The 13,051-nt window shown below is 34.6% G+C and overlaps 1 protein-coding gene across 5 annotated transcripts in view; it reads right to left on the bottom strand.

Moving 5' to 3' along the window:
- The window catches only part of LOC308702870 (uncharacterized protein), a 71,830-nt gene extending 60,709 nt beyond the window's left edge, over window positions 1–11,121 (bottom strand). For all 5 annotated transcript variants that reach the window (XM_081386005.1, XM_081386007.1, XM_081386006.1 and 2 more), the window contains exons 1-6: window positions 10,993–11,121; window positions 10,204–10,323; window positions 9,763–9,912; window positions 8,958–9,107; window positions 7,586–7,738; window positions 1,950–2,099 (exon numbers count right to left, since the gene is read on the bottom strand). In XM_081386005.1, the coding sequence (XP_081242131.1) occupies window positions 1,950–2,099; window positions 7,586–7,738; window positions 8,958–9,107; window positions 9,763–9,912; window positions 10,204–10,323; window positions 10,993–11,077 (808 nt within the window). In that variant the 5' untranslated portion in view covers window positions 11,078–11,121. The remainder of the gene's footprint in view (window positions 1–1,949; window positions 2,100–7,585; window positions 7,739–8,957; window positions 9,108–9,762; window positions 9,913–10,203; window positions 10,324–10,992) is intronic.
- Window positions 11,122–13,051: the final 1,930 nt, after the last annotated feature.

Raw genomic sequence — 13,051 nt, 5'->3', positions numbered from 1 at the left:
GGCCAGTGCAGGGACTGGGAATCTTGTTAAAGTTGAGGGTCGCATGGATTCCACTCAATATCAGCAGATTCTGAAGAACAATGTCCAGGAATCCGTGACAAAGTTGAAGTTGCGCCGGGGCTGGATCTTTCAACAAGACAACGACCCTAAACACTGCTCAAATTCTACTAAGGCATTCATGCAGAGGAACAAGTACAACGTTCTGGAATGGCCATTTCAGTCCCCAGACCTGAATATTATTGAAATGTGTGGTGTGATTTAAAGCGGGCTGTCCATGCTCGGAAACCATCAAACCTGACTGAACTGGAGATGTTTTGTAAAGAAGAATGGTCCAAAATACCTTCCGCCAGAATCCAGACTCTAATTGGAAGCTATAGAAAGCGTTTAGAGGCTGTTATTTATGCAAAAGGAGGATGCACAAAATATTGAGTTAATTATTCTTTTGTGGTGCCTAAATGTATGCACATGCCTAATTTAGTTTTAAATAATTCTTGCACACTTTCCATAAATCATATAAACTTTATTTCACTTCTCAAATATCACTGTGTTTGTATCCTATATGATATATTTAACTGAAATTTCTTATCCAGACAACCAATGATTTATAAAAGGAAAATCATGAAAATTTACAGGGGTGCCCAAACTTTTCCATACCACTGTATATTATTGGAATACGATTTACAAGAAAGAGCTACACTATATTGGCAAAATTATTGGGACACCCCTCCAAATCATTGAATTCCGGTGTTCTGATCACTCCCATGGCCACAGTTGTATAAAATCAAGCACCTACTGCTTCTACAAACATTTGTGAAAGAATGGGTCGCTCTCAGGAGCTCAGCGAATTCAAGCATGGTACCGTGATAGGTTGCCACCTGTGCAATAAGTAAGTTTTTTTTGAAATGTCCTCACGACTAAATTCTGGGGATTATGGTGTGGGGTGGTTTTACAGGGGTTGGGCTTGGCCCCTTAGTTCCAGTGAAAGGAACTCTTAATGCCTCAGTATACCAAGACATTTTGGACAATTTCATGTTCCCAACTTTGTGGGAACAGTTTGGGCAGAGCCCTTTCCTGTTCAAACATGACTGTGCACAAGTGCACAAAGCAAGGTCCATAAAGACATGATTGAGTGAGGTTGGTGTGGAGGAACTTAACTGGCCTGCACAGAGTCCTAACCTCTATCCGATAGAACACCTTTGGGATGAATTAGAGCGAGACTGCAAGCCAGGCCTTCTTATCCAACATCAGTGCCTGACATCACAAATGTGCTTCTAAAAGAATGGTAAAAAATTCCCATAAACACACTCCTAAACATTGTGGAAAGCCTTCCCAGAAGAGTTGAAGCTGTTATAGCTGCAAAGGGTGGGCCAACTCCATATTAAACCCTACGGATTAAAGTTCATGTGCATGTAAAGGCAGACGTCCCAAAACCTTTGGTAATATAGTGCATTTCAGTCTTTCTACTTTAAAATGTCATGTTTTATTCAATGTGTAACTTGCTGTTTCTTTGTAATTATTTTTGAACTTTACTAGCAATTTCTGATCTAAAATTTCTAATAGTTCAATGCACCGTCAATTATTCTGCTTATAATTACAGTATTATCATTATTTTCAAAAAAACATGGAAATAATTTATTTTTATCCTGTTGTTTACAATATTTATTTGCTTGGTCAGTGTTGTTTTGGGAATTTTATTTTCTGAACCTGGACTTTACACCTCTGGCTTTCACAACAATGCAAACACAATGTAAATGCAGTAAGAGTTTCGTTGTACTGTACATTGTAACAGCGTCATGAGTTTTGGCAAGTGTCCAGATAAACTCGCGCTGTTTGATTGACAGCTTGGCCAATTTGATCGCTTTCTTTATATAATTTAATCACAGTTTAAATAAGATTATTTTCAGCCCCAGTCCGCCCTGTAATAGAGTATAATATAATAATAAAAATACCTGTAACTGGAGCCATACACTGAAGTCCACATCCATTGCTGCAGCATTTCTCATTGTTGGCACAGTCACTATCATCGGCACACGACACGAAACGTATCCAGGCACACATTCCTGGTTCATATTTTCTGATTGGACACACTCCTGGGCTTGCTGTTATACAGACACATTACAGAGAAGCCAAATCACTGAATGTCTTTTTCACTGGGGCTTTTGGTTCCTTTGCTGTTGTTGCTGTAAGGACCTTTGAAATAACTGAAAACCTTTGGTGAAGTGATGTGACGTGCATGAACGATTCGTTCATTTTGAACAAATATTTAAAGGTCCTGTTCTTCGTGATCCCATGTTTCAAACTAAAGTTAGTGTGTAATGTTGCTGTTAGAGCATAAATAATATCTGTACATTTATAAAGCTCAAAGTTCAATGCCAAGCGAGATATTTTATTTAACTGAAGTCGCCTACATCGAACGGCCCGTTTGGACTACATCCCTCTACTTCCTTCTTTAATGATGTCACTAGAACAGTTTTTTGACTAACCTCCGCCCACAGGAATGCTCCCTCAACTCTACCGAAATTTGTTTATGTACTTGCGCACTTCTTATAACTTACTGTGTTTACTCAGCTCTTACGGTGATTTTCTGAAATAAAACTGACGCTTCATCTTTTGTGTGATGTACAATAAACTTTATTAAACTCATCAGTATATGTTTGATCATCATTCAGACAGCAGACTTGTAGGCTATTAATAAATAATGGATACATACAAGCAGATGACAAATGCGTTATAATAACCGTAATTAAACTACTAAACTATACCTGTGCGCAAAAAACTCAATCTTGCTTAGGGCAACCAAAGGGCTAGAGCCGGCCCTGTATATATATACATAACTAGGGAGTCACTAAAATGAGAGAATGAATCTGATTTTATTACATTTATTGTAAGTTACGATCGATAGTGGATGATAAATGTATTATTACTAATGGTAACAAGGTTATGCTGCAGAGGCTCGCGCAGCCCCTCGAGGAGAAATATGGGAACAAATGAGTGCAGCTCACAAAGAAACTCAGTTAACAACATGCTGCCGATTAAAAAAGTTTAAAGAGTTTTTATGTTTTTAACACATGATACAGTTAAGCAACCTCACACGACGAGTGCTGTTTTCCTGAATACCATCACGATTGAAAATGTGGCATTGATTTCATACATAACAGTTCAATAAACAGTTAGTTCCAAACAGATAGTTCCAAACAAAGATCACAGCAGAACCAATATATCACAGGAACACTTAACCGTGTTTTCATTAATGAATGATTCATTGTTTTGAACGAAACTGTTGAGTCAAAGATTCAATAACCCATGCATAAACAACTGCCTCATTCTTGAATGAATCAGTCGTTTGAACTTATTAGGGGCCAAGCACCGAAGGTGCGGAGGCACCTATTGTATCCGTTCCCGCTCTTATTAATATTCTTCATTTTTCTGACTGGGAGTCTATGGCAGCCCAAAGAACCGCTTGCGAGAAAGTTATGAAATTTGGCACATTGATAGAGGACAGTCTGAACTATCAGCATAGCAAATTTGGAGTCTCCAACTCATTCCCTCTAGCGCCACCAACTGTCCAAAGTTACACTCATGTTTATGCTAATAACTTTTGAACCACAAGGGCTAGAAACAAAATTATTGTGTTCCTCTGATTCATTGGCTCAAGACGATTCGATTGCACCCTATTACATAATTTTCCGTCATGGAATTTTTTCCGCCATTTTGAATTTTCTGAAAAAACTATTTTTCGAACTCCTTCTAGACCTAGACCGTGGCACAGATTTTCATGAAATTTGAACCAGATCATCAATGATCTGACCATGGCGACAAAAAGTTATGGAATTCAAGTTGATTCAGTCCTTCAGGAATTTGCAACTGGTTCTTCTTATGTAGATAATGTTTAAACATGAGGTATAATTCATTTTGGGTATATAAGATTTATTCATCTATTACTTGTTCCAGAGCAAATCGATTTGGCTGAGGGTAGTTTCATGACTATATTTTTATTTAACTGAAATCCTGTAGCTACTATAACTAGCTCTGCTTTTGTACTTTTGACTGTACTATTTGCTTGTGTTTATTTCCTATTGTACAAATACTTTTATAGTGAAAGGTCGAAACAAGGTTGTAAACAATAAGACACAAATGCATTGTTGACTATCGCTGTCATGGGAAATGCCCTTAACTGTTAAAAGGACAAAGACAAAGATTTCACTTTCTTCAGCAGACATTCAAACTGATTTGTGATTATTACTATTAGATTGACCTGAAGAATATTAGCTTCATGGAGGTAATGCACTCGTTTTGACGATCTATCTCTCATAATACTCTACTCTATATAAAACAATAAGCTTCAATGAAGAGACTCAGAGTTCCTTCGTTGCTAGTTCTAAAGTGACGTTTTACCATGGGATGAATATAGTATCAAAATGATTAACACTTATCAATGAACTTGATACATGGTGCAGAAATGTTTTATCTATGCCTTTCAACTTGCGTGTGCAATTAGTGTATCATAATTTGCGCATGCAACAAAGAAGATGTGCATGTGTGGATCAGGTGACACACCTGCATTCATTGACGTCTCATCTGAGTCAATCTCATTTGATTCATTTGGATTTTGAGACTTTCTTTTCGCGGTTTTTAAGCATTTCACAACCCACACACAAACAACTACAAATAAATAGGCCTGGTGCTAATTATTAATGTGTGCACAACTACCCATCTATTTGACAAATTCACAAATGTGCGTCACTACATTTAAACTAATACAATACAACTTGTGTGTGCAAAATCCCAAATCACATGAATGTGCAGCATTTTGTATAAATAGAGACATAGTTGTTAATACAAAACCTCGATTTTGTATTAATGTAGGGCAGAATTTGTGCATGCACCAAGTAAGATGTGTATTTGTGGATGAGGTGATGCGCATGCATTCATTGACTCGTTTCTGAGTCCATCCTATTTGATTCATTTGGATTTTGAGACTTTCATTTCGCCGGTTTCGCCTTGCACGATCCACACACACAGATGTCTGAGAAAACCTGCTACCACTAGATGGCAGTTCTATTGAAGCACCAAATTTAGTACACAGTATAGGCCTACCTTATTAATAAAGCGTACTTTGTAGAGGCAAACAGATTAAATCAGATTATGAACAACACCCATAGAAAACCACTATAAAATGCTTAACGTGCAATAGCGTTAAGCTTTTTCTTTATAATATGCTCTATGGGAGGAAAACTATATAGCCAACAGACAAGAGCCAGGAACGCGACGCGCGATGTTTCACGTTAATGGAATTTTCCTTCCTGTTAAAAAAAACCCGTGAAATTTTGCAGTTGCATTCATATTATAGGCTTATTTTTATCTGACTACACACTGTATACATAGTATACAAGCTTTGGAATTTGAAAATGTCTGTTTTTAAATGTAAAAAGACGATTTTCGCAGGACATTTGTTTTCCCTTGACCCTTGCCACTGTTATAGGCTATAGTCATACTATAGCACGATGAGTTTTAACAATATGCAACCATTGTATATCAACATGAAATATTAACTAAAAATCTCCTTGAGCCTACGTGTGTATGGCTGCATATGTATAGCCTACATGAGAATGCTTTGTGCTAACCACAGCTCATGATGCATAAGGGAACGTCTGCCAATTCCACTAACTGCGTTAAAACCTATAACTTGTTTTAATTCAAATTACTTTTAATATTTAAAAATAGACAATTTTAAATTCCAAAGCTCGTAGAAGGTTCCTGTAAGACTGACTTACAAGTAAAATTTGGACAATACTTCCCTTCATGTATGTAGCCTGTATTCTGCAGAAAAATACTGTAATTCACCAAAAGGGTTTTTTCATGTTTAAAATGGTTGTAGTATGTTCCTAGTGACTAGACTGGCTTACTACATGTGAAATTGTCCAAATATCTCCCTTCATGTATACTATTTACAGTAAACAATTATATTTTTTTATACAAAAATTACTGTAATTAAACAAACGGGTTTTTGGTGACTTACTACAGGTGAATAATGCAAAAACTTACCTGACTATCACTAGGAGCGTATTACAACCTTTGGAACATGAATTACAAAACAATTTACAGTATTTTATTTTTTTTTTACTGTTCAATCGAGATATTGGCTGGACATACAGTAGGCTAAGTCAGTCTGCCCACTAGGCATTTACTATAACCTTGTAAGTATGTTCATTTGAATGAATGACTGGACGTTTATATTTTTTTGACTGTGTGTGGACTTCGCAAATGGTCCCTTTAGAAAATGCAGCGAATATCAAACCTAAAACTTACTTCACTGCGGTTGCTTTTCCATATACATGCAAAGTTAAACGCAACTGCAGAATTTCATGTTAAGCTTTTTCTTTTTAACAGGCTCAGGAAGGAAAATGCCATTAACGTGAAACGCCGCACGTTCATATAGGCTCTTGTCTGTAGGCTATGTAGTTAGCAGACATTAGAGCATATTATAAAGAAAAAGCTTAATGTCAATGCAGTAAGACGGTGATATTAAAACTCAGTAGCCTATACACCTTATTGAACATGCAACGTGCTATTGCACGTTAAGCGTTTTATAATGGTTTTCTATGGGTGTTGTTCATAATCTGATTTAATCTGTTTGCCTCTACAAAGTACGCTTTATTAATAAGGTAGGCCTATACTGTGTACTAAATTTGGTGCTTCAATAGAACTGCCATCTAGTGGTAGCAGGTTTTCTCAGACATCTGTGTGTGTGGATCGTGCAAGGCGAAACCGGCGAAATGAAAGTCTCAAAATCCAAATGAATCAAATAGGATGGACTCAGAAACGAGTCAATGAATGCACGCGCATCACCTCATCCACAAATCGGCCTACACATCTTACTTGTTGCACGCACAAATTCTGGCCTACATTAATACAAAATCGAGGTTTTGTATTAACAACTATGTCTCTATTTATACAAAATGCTACACATTCATGTGATTTTGGATTTTGCACACACAAGTTGTATTGTATTAGTTTAAATGTAGTGATGCACATTTGTGAATTTGTCAAATAGATGGGTAGTTGTGCACACATTAATAATTAGCACCAGAAAAACATCTGTATTCACAAAAATGTCTCATTCCTTCAATTTTGAATTTTGCACACGCAAGTTGAAAGGCATGGATAAAACATTTCTGCAACATGTATCAAGTTCATTGATAAGTGTGCTTGCGCGTGTTAATCATTTTGACACTATATTCAACCCATATTTTACAATTAGTAATGGAGGGTTGGGCTCAACTGTCAAACTGTCAACTTGAGATTTGAATCCGTGGAGGAGGGAAACAGTTCTGCACAAAAGATGGGTTTAAAGACCCTCCATTGTTGTTTCTTATTATTATTCGTATAGAACGTAACATACGGCACTCCGCCACAGCCATGCTGCACTGCCAGAGTGAGATATTGCTTTAATATAATATAATATAATATAATATAATATAATATAATATAATATAATATAATATAATATAATATAATATAATATAATATAATATAATATAATATAATATAACATAATATAATATAATATAATATAATATAATACCTGTAACTACTGGAGCTATACACTGAAGTCCACATCCATTGTTGCAGCATTTCTCATTGTTGGAACAGTCACTGTCATCGGCACACGACACGAAACGTATCCAGGCACACATTCCTGGTTTCAATTTTGTGCTTGGACACACTCCTGGCTTTACTGTTATACAGACACATGACAGAGAAGCCAAATCACTGAATGCTGAATGTCTTTTTCACTGGGTTTTTTGGTTCTTTTGCTGTTGTTGCTGTAAGGAACTTTGAAATAACAGAAATAATTTGGTGAAGTGATGTGGACATGTGATGCAGTCAAGACCTGATCTACTTTAGCTGTGCGTTTCCCTGAAAATAATTACACACCTTAGAATCTTCGTCAACCAATCAGATTCAAGCATTTAACAGCCCCGGTGTGTATAATATAATATAATAATTAATATAATATAATTAGTGTTGTCAAAGTTAACACATTAACGCGATTAATTTTAGTCCAGTCCGCAATCCATTTTCCCCCCATCATTCTTTGGCTTGCATTACAATATATGATCACGCTCTTATTCATGCAAATGCTTTTAAAACATTTCAGCACGATAAGACACAAAAGAGAACGCAGTGCGTACTGGCAGCACTTACAGTGACAGCAGCCTAACAAACCTGCTGCTTAATGTCTGTCATTAACGTTAGTTAAAGAACAAAAGAGAGAAAATCTTTTACTGTTCTTGACTGAATAACTTTTGTAGCTTTAATAAGAATTAATCTATATTTAATTAATAATTTATGCAGTGAAGACTGTGAAGTGTTTGATGACTTTATTCAATTTCTGTATATCCAACCTATTAAACCTATGAAAATCTTAAAGCACTGTTTAACAGTTTACATGAGTCAAAAACAATGAAAACAATCATTTTTTATGCAGTTTAGCAGGGCAAGTAAAAATTTAAACTGGTCTGACTGGGCCAATATAAAAAATTGAGCTCTGATATATTGAAGGCTGGTAAATGTGACATTCATTATAATGGGTTTATGTGAAGATAGTTTTAAATTAAAAGTTGTTATATTTTTAAAGCCTAATAAATGTTGATAGATTTCAATTATACTGTAATGCTGGATGCCTATAATTAATGGCTAAAATTGATGTGTGTTTTTTTTATAAAAAGATGTCTTTATGTTGTTTCTACATTAATTTGGAGATTAAATGTGAAATTATTACAATATAAAGATATATAAATATATAAATGTATATATATTTATTGATTGACAGCACTATAATATAATATAATATAATATAATATAATATAATATAATATAATATAATATAATATAATATAATATAATATAATATAATATAATATAATATAATATAATATAATATAATATAATACCTGTAACTGGAGCCGTACACCGACGTCCACCGCATGGAGTGCTGCAGCATTTCTCCTTTTTAGGACACTCACTGTCATCGGCACACAAATCGTCATTCTTCCTGAAACACCTTATTTCTTCATTTATTATTGGACACACTCCCGGTTTTACTGTTATACAGACACATGACAGAGAAGCCATATCACTGAATGCTGAATGAATTTTTCACTGTAGAAAAAAAAAATATTTTGGAAGTTGTACTTATATATGTATAGGTATATGTTATTGGAATACGTTTTACTAGAAAGAACTGTTTCAGTCTTTCTACTTTAAAATTTCATGTTTTATTCGTCGTGGGTTTTGGTTATTTTGTTGTTGTTGCTGTAAGGACCTTTAAAATAAATTATTTAGTGAAATGATATGGACATGTACATAATGTGGTCAAGACCTGCCTGAAACTACTTTAAATTTGATAGATTTGAACTATAGTCTAATGCTAAATGCCTATAATGAATGGCTAAAATTAATGGCCTTTTTTTTAATAGAAAGATGCCATTAAACAAATGTCTCAAATATTGGCTACTGTCTTTATGTTGTTACTACATTAATTTGGAGATTAAGTGTGAAATTATTACAAATTAAAAATATATAAAGTACTTGAATGTTAGGTGCGATTAATAAGATTAATTACAGAAAAATGTATCATTAATTAGTTTTTTTTTTATTGATTGACAGCACTAAATATAATATAATATAATATAATATAATATAATATAATATAATATAATATAATATAATATAATATAATATAATATAATATAATACCTGTAACTGGAGCTATACACTGACGTCCACATCCATTGCTGCAGCATTTCTCCCTCTTGGAACAGTCACTGTCATCGGCACACGACACGAAACGTACCATGGCACACACTTCTGTTTCATATTTTGTGTTTGGACACACTCCTGGATTTACTGTTATACAGACACATGACAGAGAAGCCAAATCACTGAATGCTGAATGAAGTTTTTACTGTAAAAATGAAAGTTGTACCTGTATGTTATTGGAAGACTTTTTAAAAGAAAGAACTATATCAGTCTTTCTACTTTAAAATGTCATGTTTTATTCAATTACTTGCTGTTTCATTGTAATTATTTTTTTACTTTACGAGCAATTTCTAAACTACAACTGTTTCTACACCATTTTTTTTTTTCAGTGTTCCTTTTGAAAGACCTCTAATATTATTATACACAATTTAAACTCACTGAAAGCAGGCGGCACACACACAGTCCCACAGCATTTGTATCCTCCAGAGCAGTCTCTATGAGAAACACATCCTCCACTGGACCCCACAATCGTCACCTTCCCTGAAGAGTAATCGACCACTACAGAAGAGCATCATTAGGGGAGACCAAGTTATAATAGTTTGTTTCAGCATCTTTCAGCAAGCCAGTGGTTTTGCAATATGTGTCTCAAGCTTATTCACATATTTATCTGCTTCAAATTAAATTAGTTTGGAAATCTACTTTATCCACTGTGTTAGTGTCAGATAAAAAAAAAAAAAAGTGTAACAAGAGTTGTAACCAATTGCATGTCAAAATTCATTTTAAGCATTTTAAACCACAAAAAAAAAAAAAAACTCAGACCTTTATTTAAGTTTTAAGTTATAATTAGCTCCCCATGTTATAACATATTATAGTTGTTAAAATGGGAAACTAAAAAAATCAGATTAAAGTCAAACATATCTGGTAATATTTTGTAACCATATTAATATAAAACAAACATTTTACATTAATGTTCTTGTTTAACTGTATAAAAGTATATATATATATATATATATATATATATATATATATATATATATATATATAAAAAAGTAATAGATAAAGCATACAAAGCTCACTGGACGTCTGTATGTTTAATTATAAATTAAACACAGTCTGTTCTGTATGTGTGTATATTATAATGTGCTGAGATGCCATATTTTGTAAGGCACTGGTTTATGGATCTCTTCAGACTGTGTAATGAAGTTTAAAGCACAAAGATCTCCTCACCTGTGTTTTGTCCTGGAGCAGCTTCTGTTGAGCTCCAGCATCCAGACAGACACAATAACACAGCGCAATACACTCGAGCTGTCATCCTCTCCACCTGCGATCACACAATGAACTGCTGGAACATCGTATACTTTTCTTAAAACGAGAAAGTATTTGAGTTAGCATTCAACCAATGGCATGAGTTTGGGGCGGGATGATCTGTTTTGGCAAACAATAACAGAACACGTGGGCACCTTAAAAAAAAAAAAAGTAAAGATCCAATGAGGTCTGTGTAATACATTTGCAATGTTGCTTGTAAAAGTTTTTTTTTTTTTTTTTTTTAGAATACAACAACTACTTTTTAATGTCCTCAATGGGGTAAAATACTTTTCCCCACATAATAGTTTAGATTATATCCAATACAATCCCACTGGACTGAAACAATCCCAAATCTGAAACTAATTAAGCAATGATAATTTCCCCCAAAGTAAACTGAATGTAACCCTTCATTTGCACAAGTAATTTTGAAAGAAAGAAAGATTTTTTTCTTTTTTCGTTTCCTCAGTGGGGAAAAGTATTAAGGGTGTTCCTCAAGGTTCCACTCTAGGACCCCTTTTGTTCTCGATCTTTATCAATGATTTATCACACATCTGCTCCATGAGTAAGATTCATCTTTATGCTGATGATACAGTCATTTATTCTGCTGACTCTGATATTCACCAGATCCAGAATAAGTTACAAGCTGACTTTATTATGACTCAAAAATGGCTTCACTGTAACAATCTAGTGTTGAATATGGAAAAGTCCTGTTGTATGTTGTTTGGGACGAGGCACAGAAGACCATGTGCTCTTAACTTACAGCTGTATTTTGCTAATGGGTCCTCTATGGTGAAATCCGAAAAATTTAAATACCTTGGGTTGTGGATGGATTCTGAGTTTACCTTCAAACCTCACATTGACTATAAAACAAAGAGAATATATGGTTGTCTCAGTACACTTTATAGATCTGTTAATTGTTTTACATTGGAAGTTAGGAAAAGGTTAATTTCTCAGTTATCTACATGAACACTAGTGACGCTGTTCTTAAGCCACTTAATGTTGTTTTTAACTCTCTATGTAGATTTGTTCTGAGGTGTTCTTTTAAAACACATCATTGCGTAATATGCATCATTGAATTGGCTTCAGCTGAATTCAAGAAGAGACTTTCATTGGTTTCTTTTTATTTTCAAATGTGCCTACTTCGAATGTCCTTCATATCTGAGAGAACTCTTGGTCCCACGTAGTTCTTTGTATCCTCTTAGAGATATGCAATCTCTCGTCTTTACAGGAATCTTTTCAGCCACTGGTCATAAAACTTTTCACTACAAAGCTACTAGTGATTTGAATAATCTTCCTCTTTCCTTGAGGTCCATCTTATCTTTTCGTATATTCAAGTTAACTTTATTCCAATATCTAAACAATGTGTGTGCATGCTACTGATGTTGGACTGAATAGTAATGCTTGGAATTGTCTTTTGTTTCATGTAACTGTTTAATTGATCTACCTCCTGTGGATTCAACCTCGGTCCTTCTTATGTGACACCCTTTTGTTTACTGAATTTCTTGCATTATGGTTCCAATTGTATAATGAGGTAAATGTGATGTGTTTTTTGAAACAGTTATAACATGTCAGAGCTATGATGTGTCTTAGGTTTAGGTAATGGTGTAAGCTGGTAATGGTTTCGTTGTCGTTGTTGTTGTTGTTGTTGTTGTCGTTGTTGTTGTCGTCGTTGTTGTATGTCTGTGTGTACTTGGACCCTCTTGAAAATGAGATGTTGCATCTCAAGGGGCTATCCATTAATAATAAATTGAAATTGAAATTGATTGTGTAAACAGAAATATTTGGCAGCAGTCATGCTTGTTAGCAGCACCATGTGATTTCAATTGAACCCTTTGTAATATATAAAATACACTATACATTGCTTTATAGTGTAAACGGATCATGCATTAACAGTAATGTGCATCTAGTTGAATGCATAACTTTGTATGACCACTAGATGGCTGGTGTATAAAAAAAGAGAATAAAAGGGCACCTGTGAAAT

The sequence above is a fragment of the Scardinius erythrophthalmus genome (assembly GCF_964197995.2).
Source record: "Scardinius erythrophthalmus genome assembly, chromosome: 15".
Taxonomy (NCBI): Eukaryota; Metazoa; Chordata; class Actinopteri; order Cypriniformes; family Leuciscidae; genus Scardinius; species Scardinius erythrophthalmus.
This window is presented reverse-complemented; position numbering and strand designations above follow the sequence as displayed.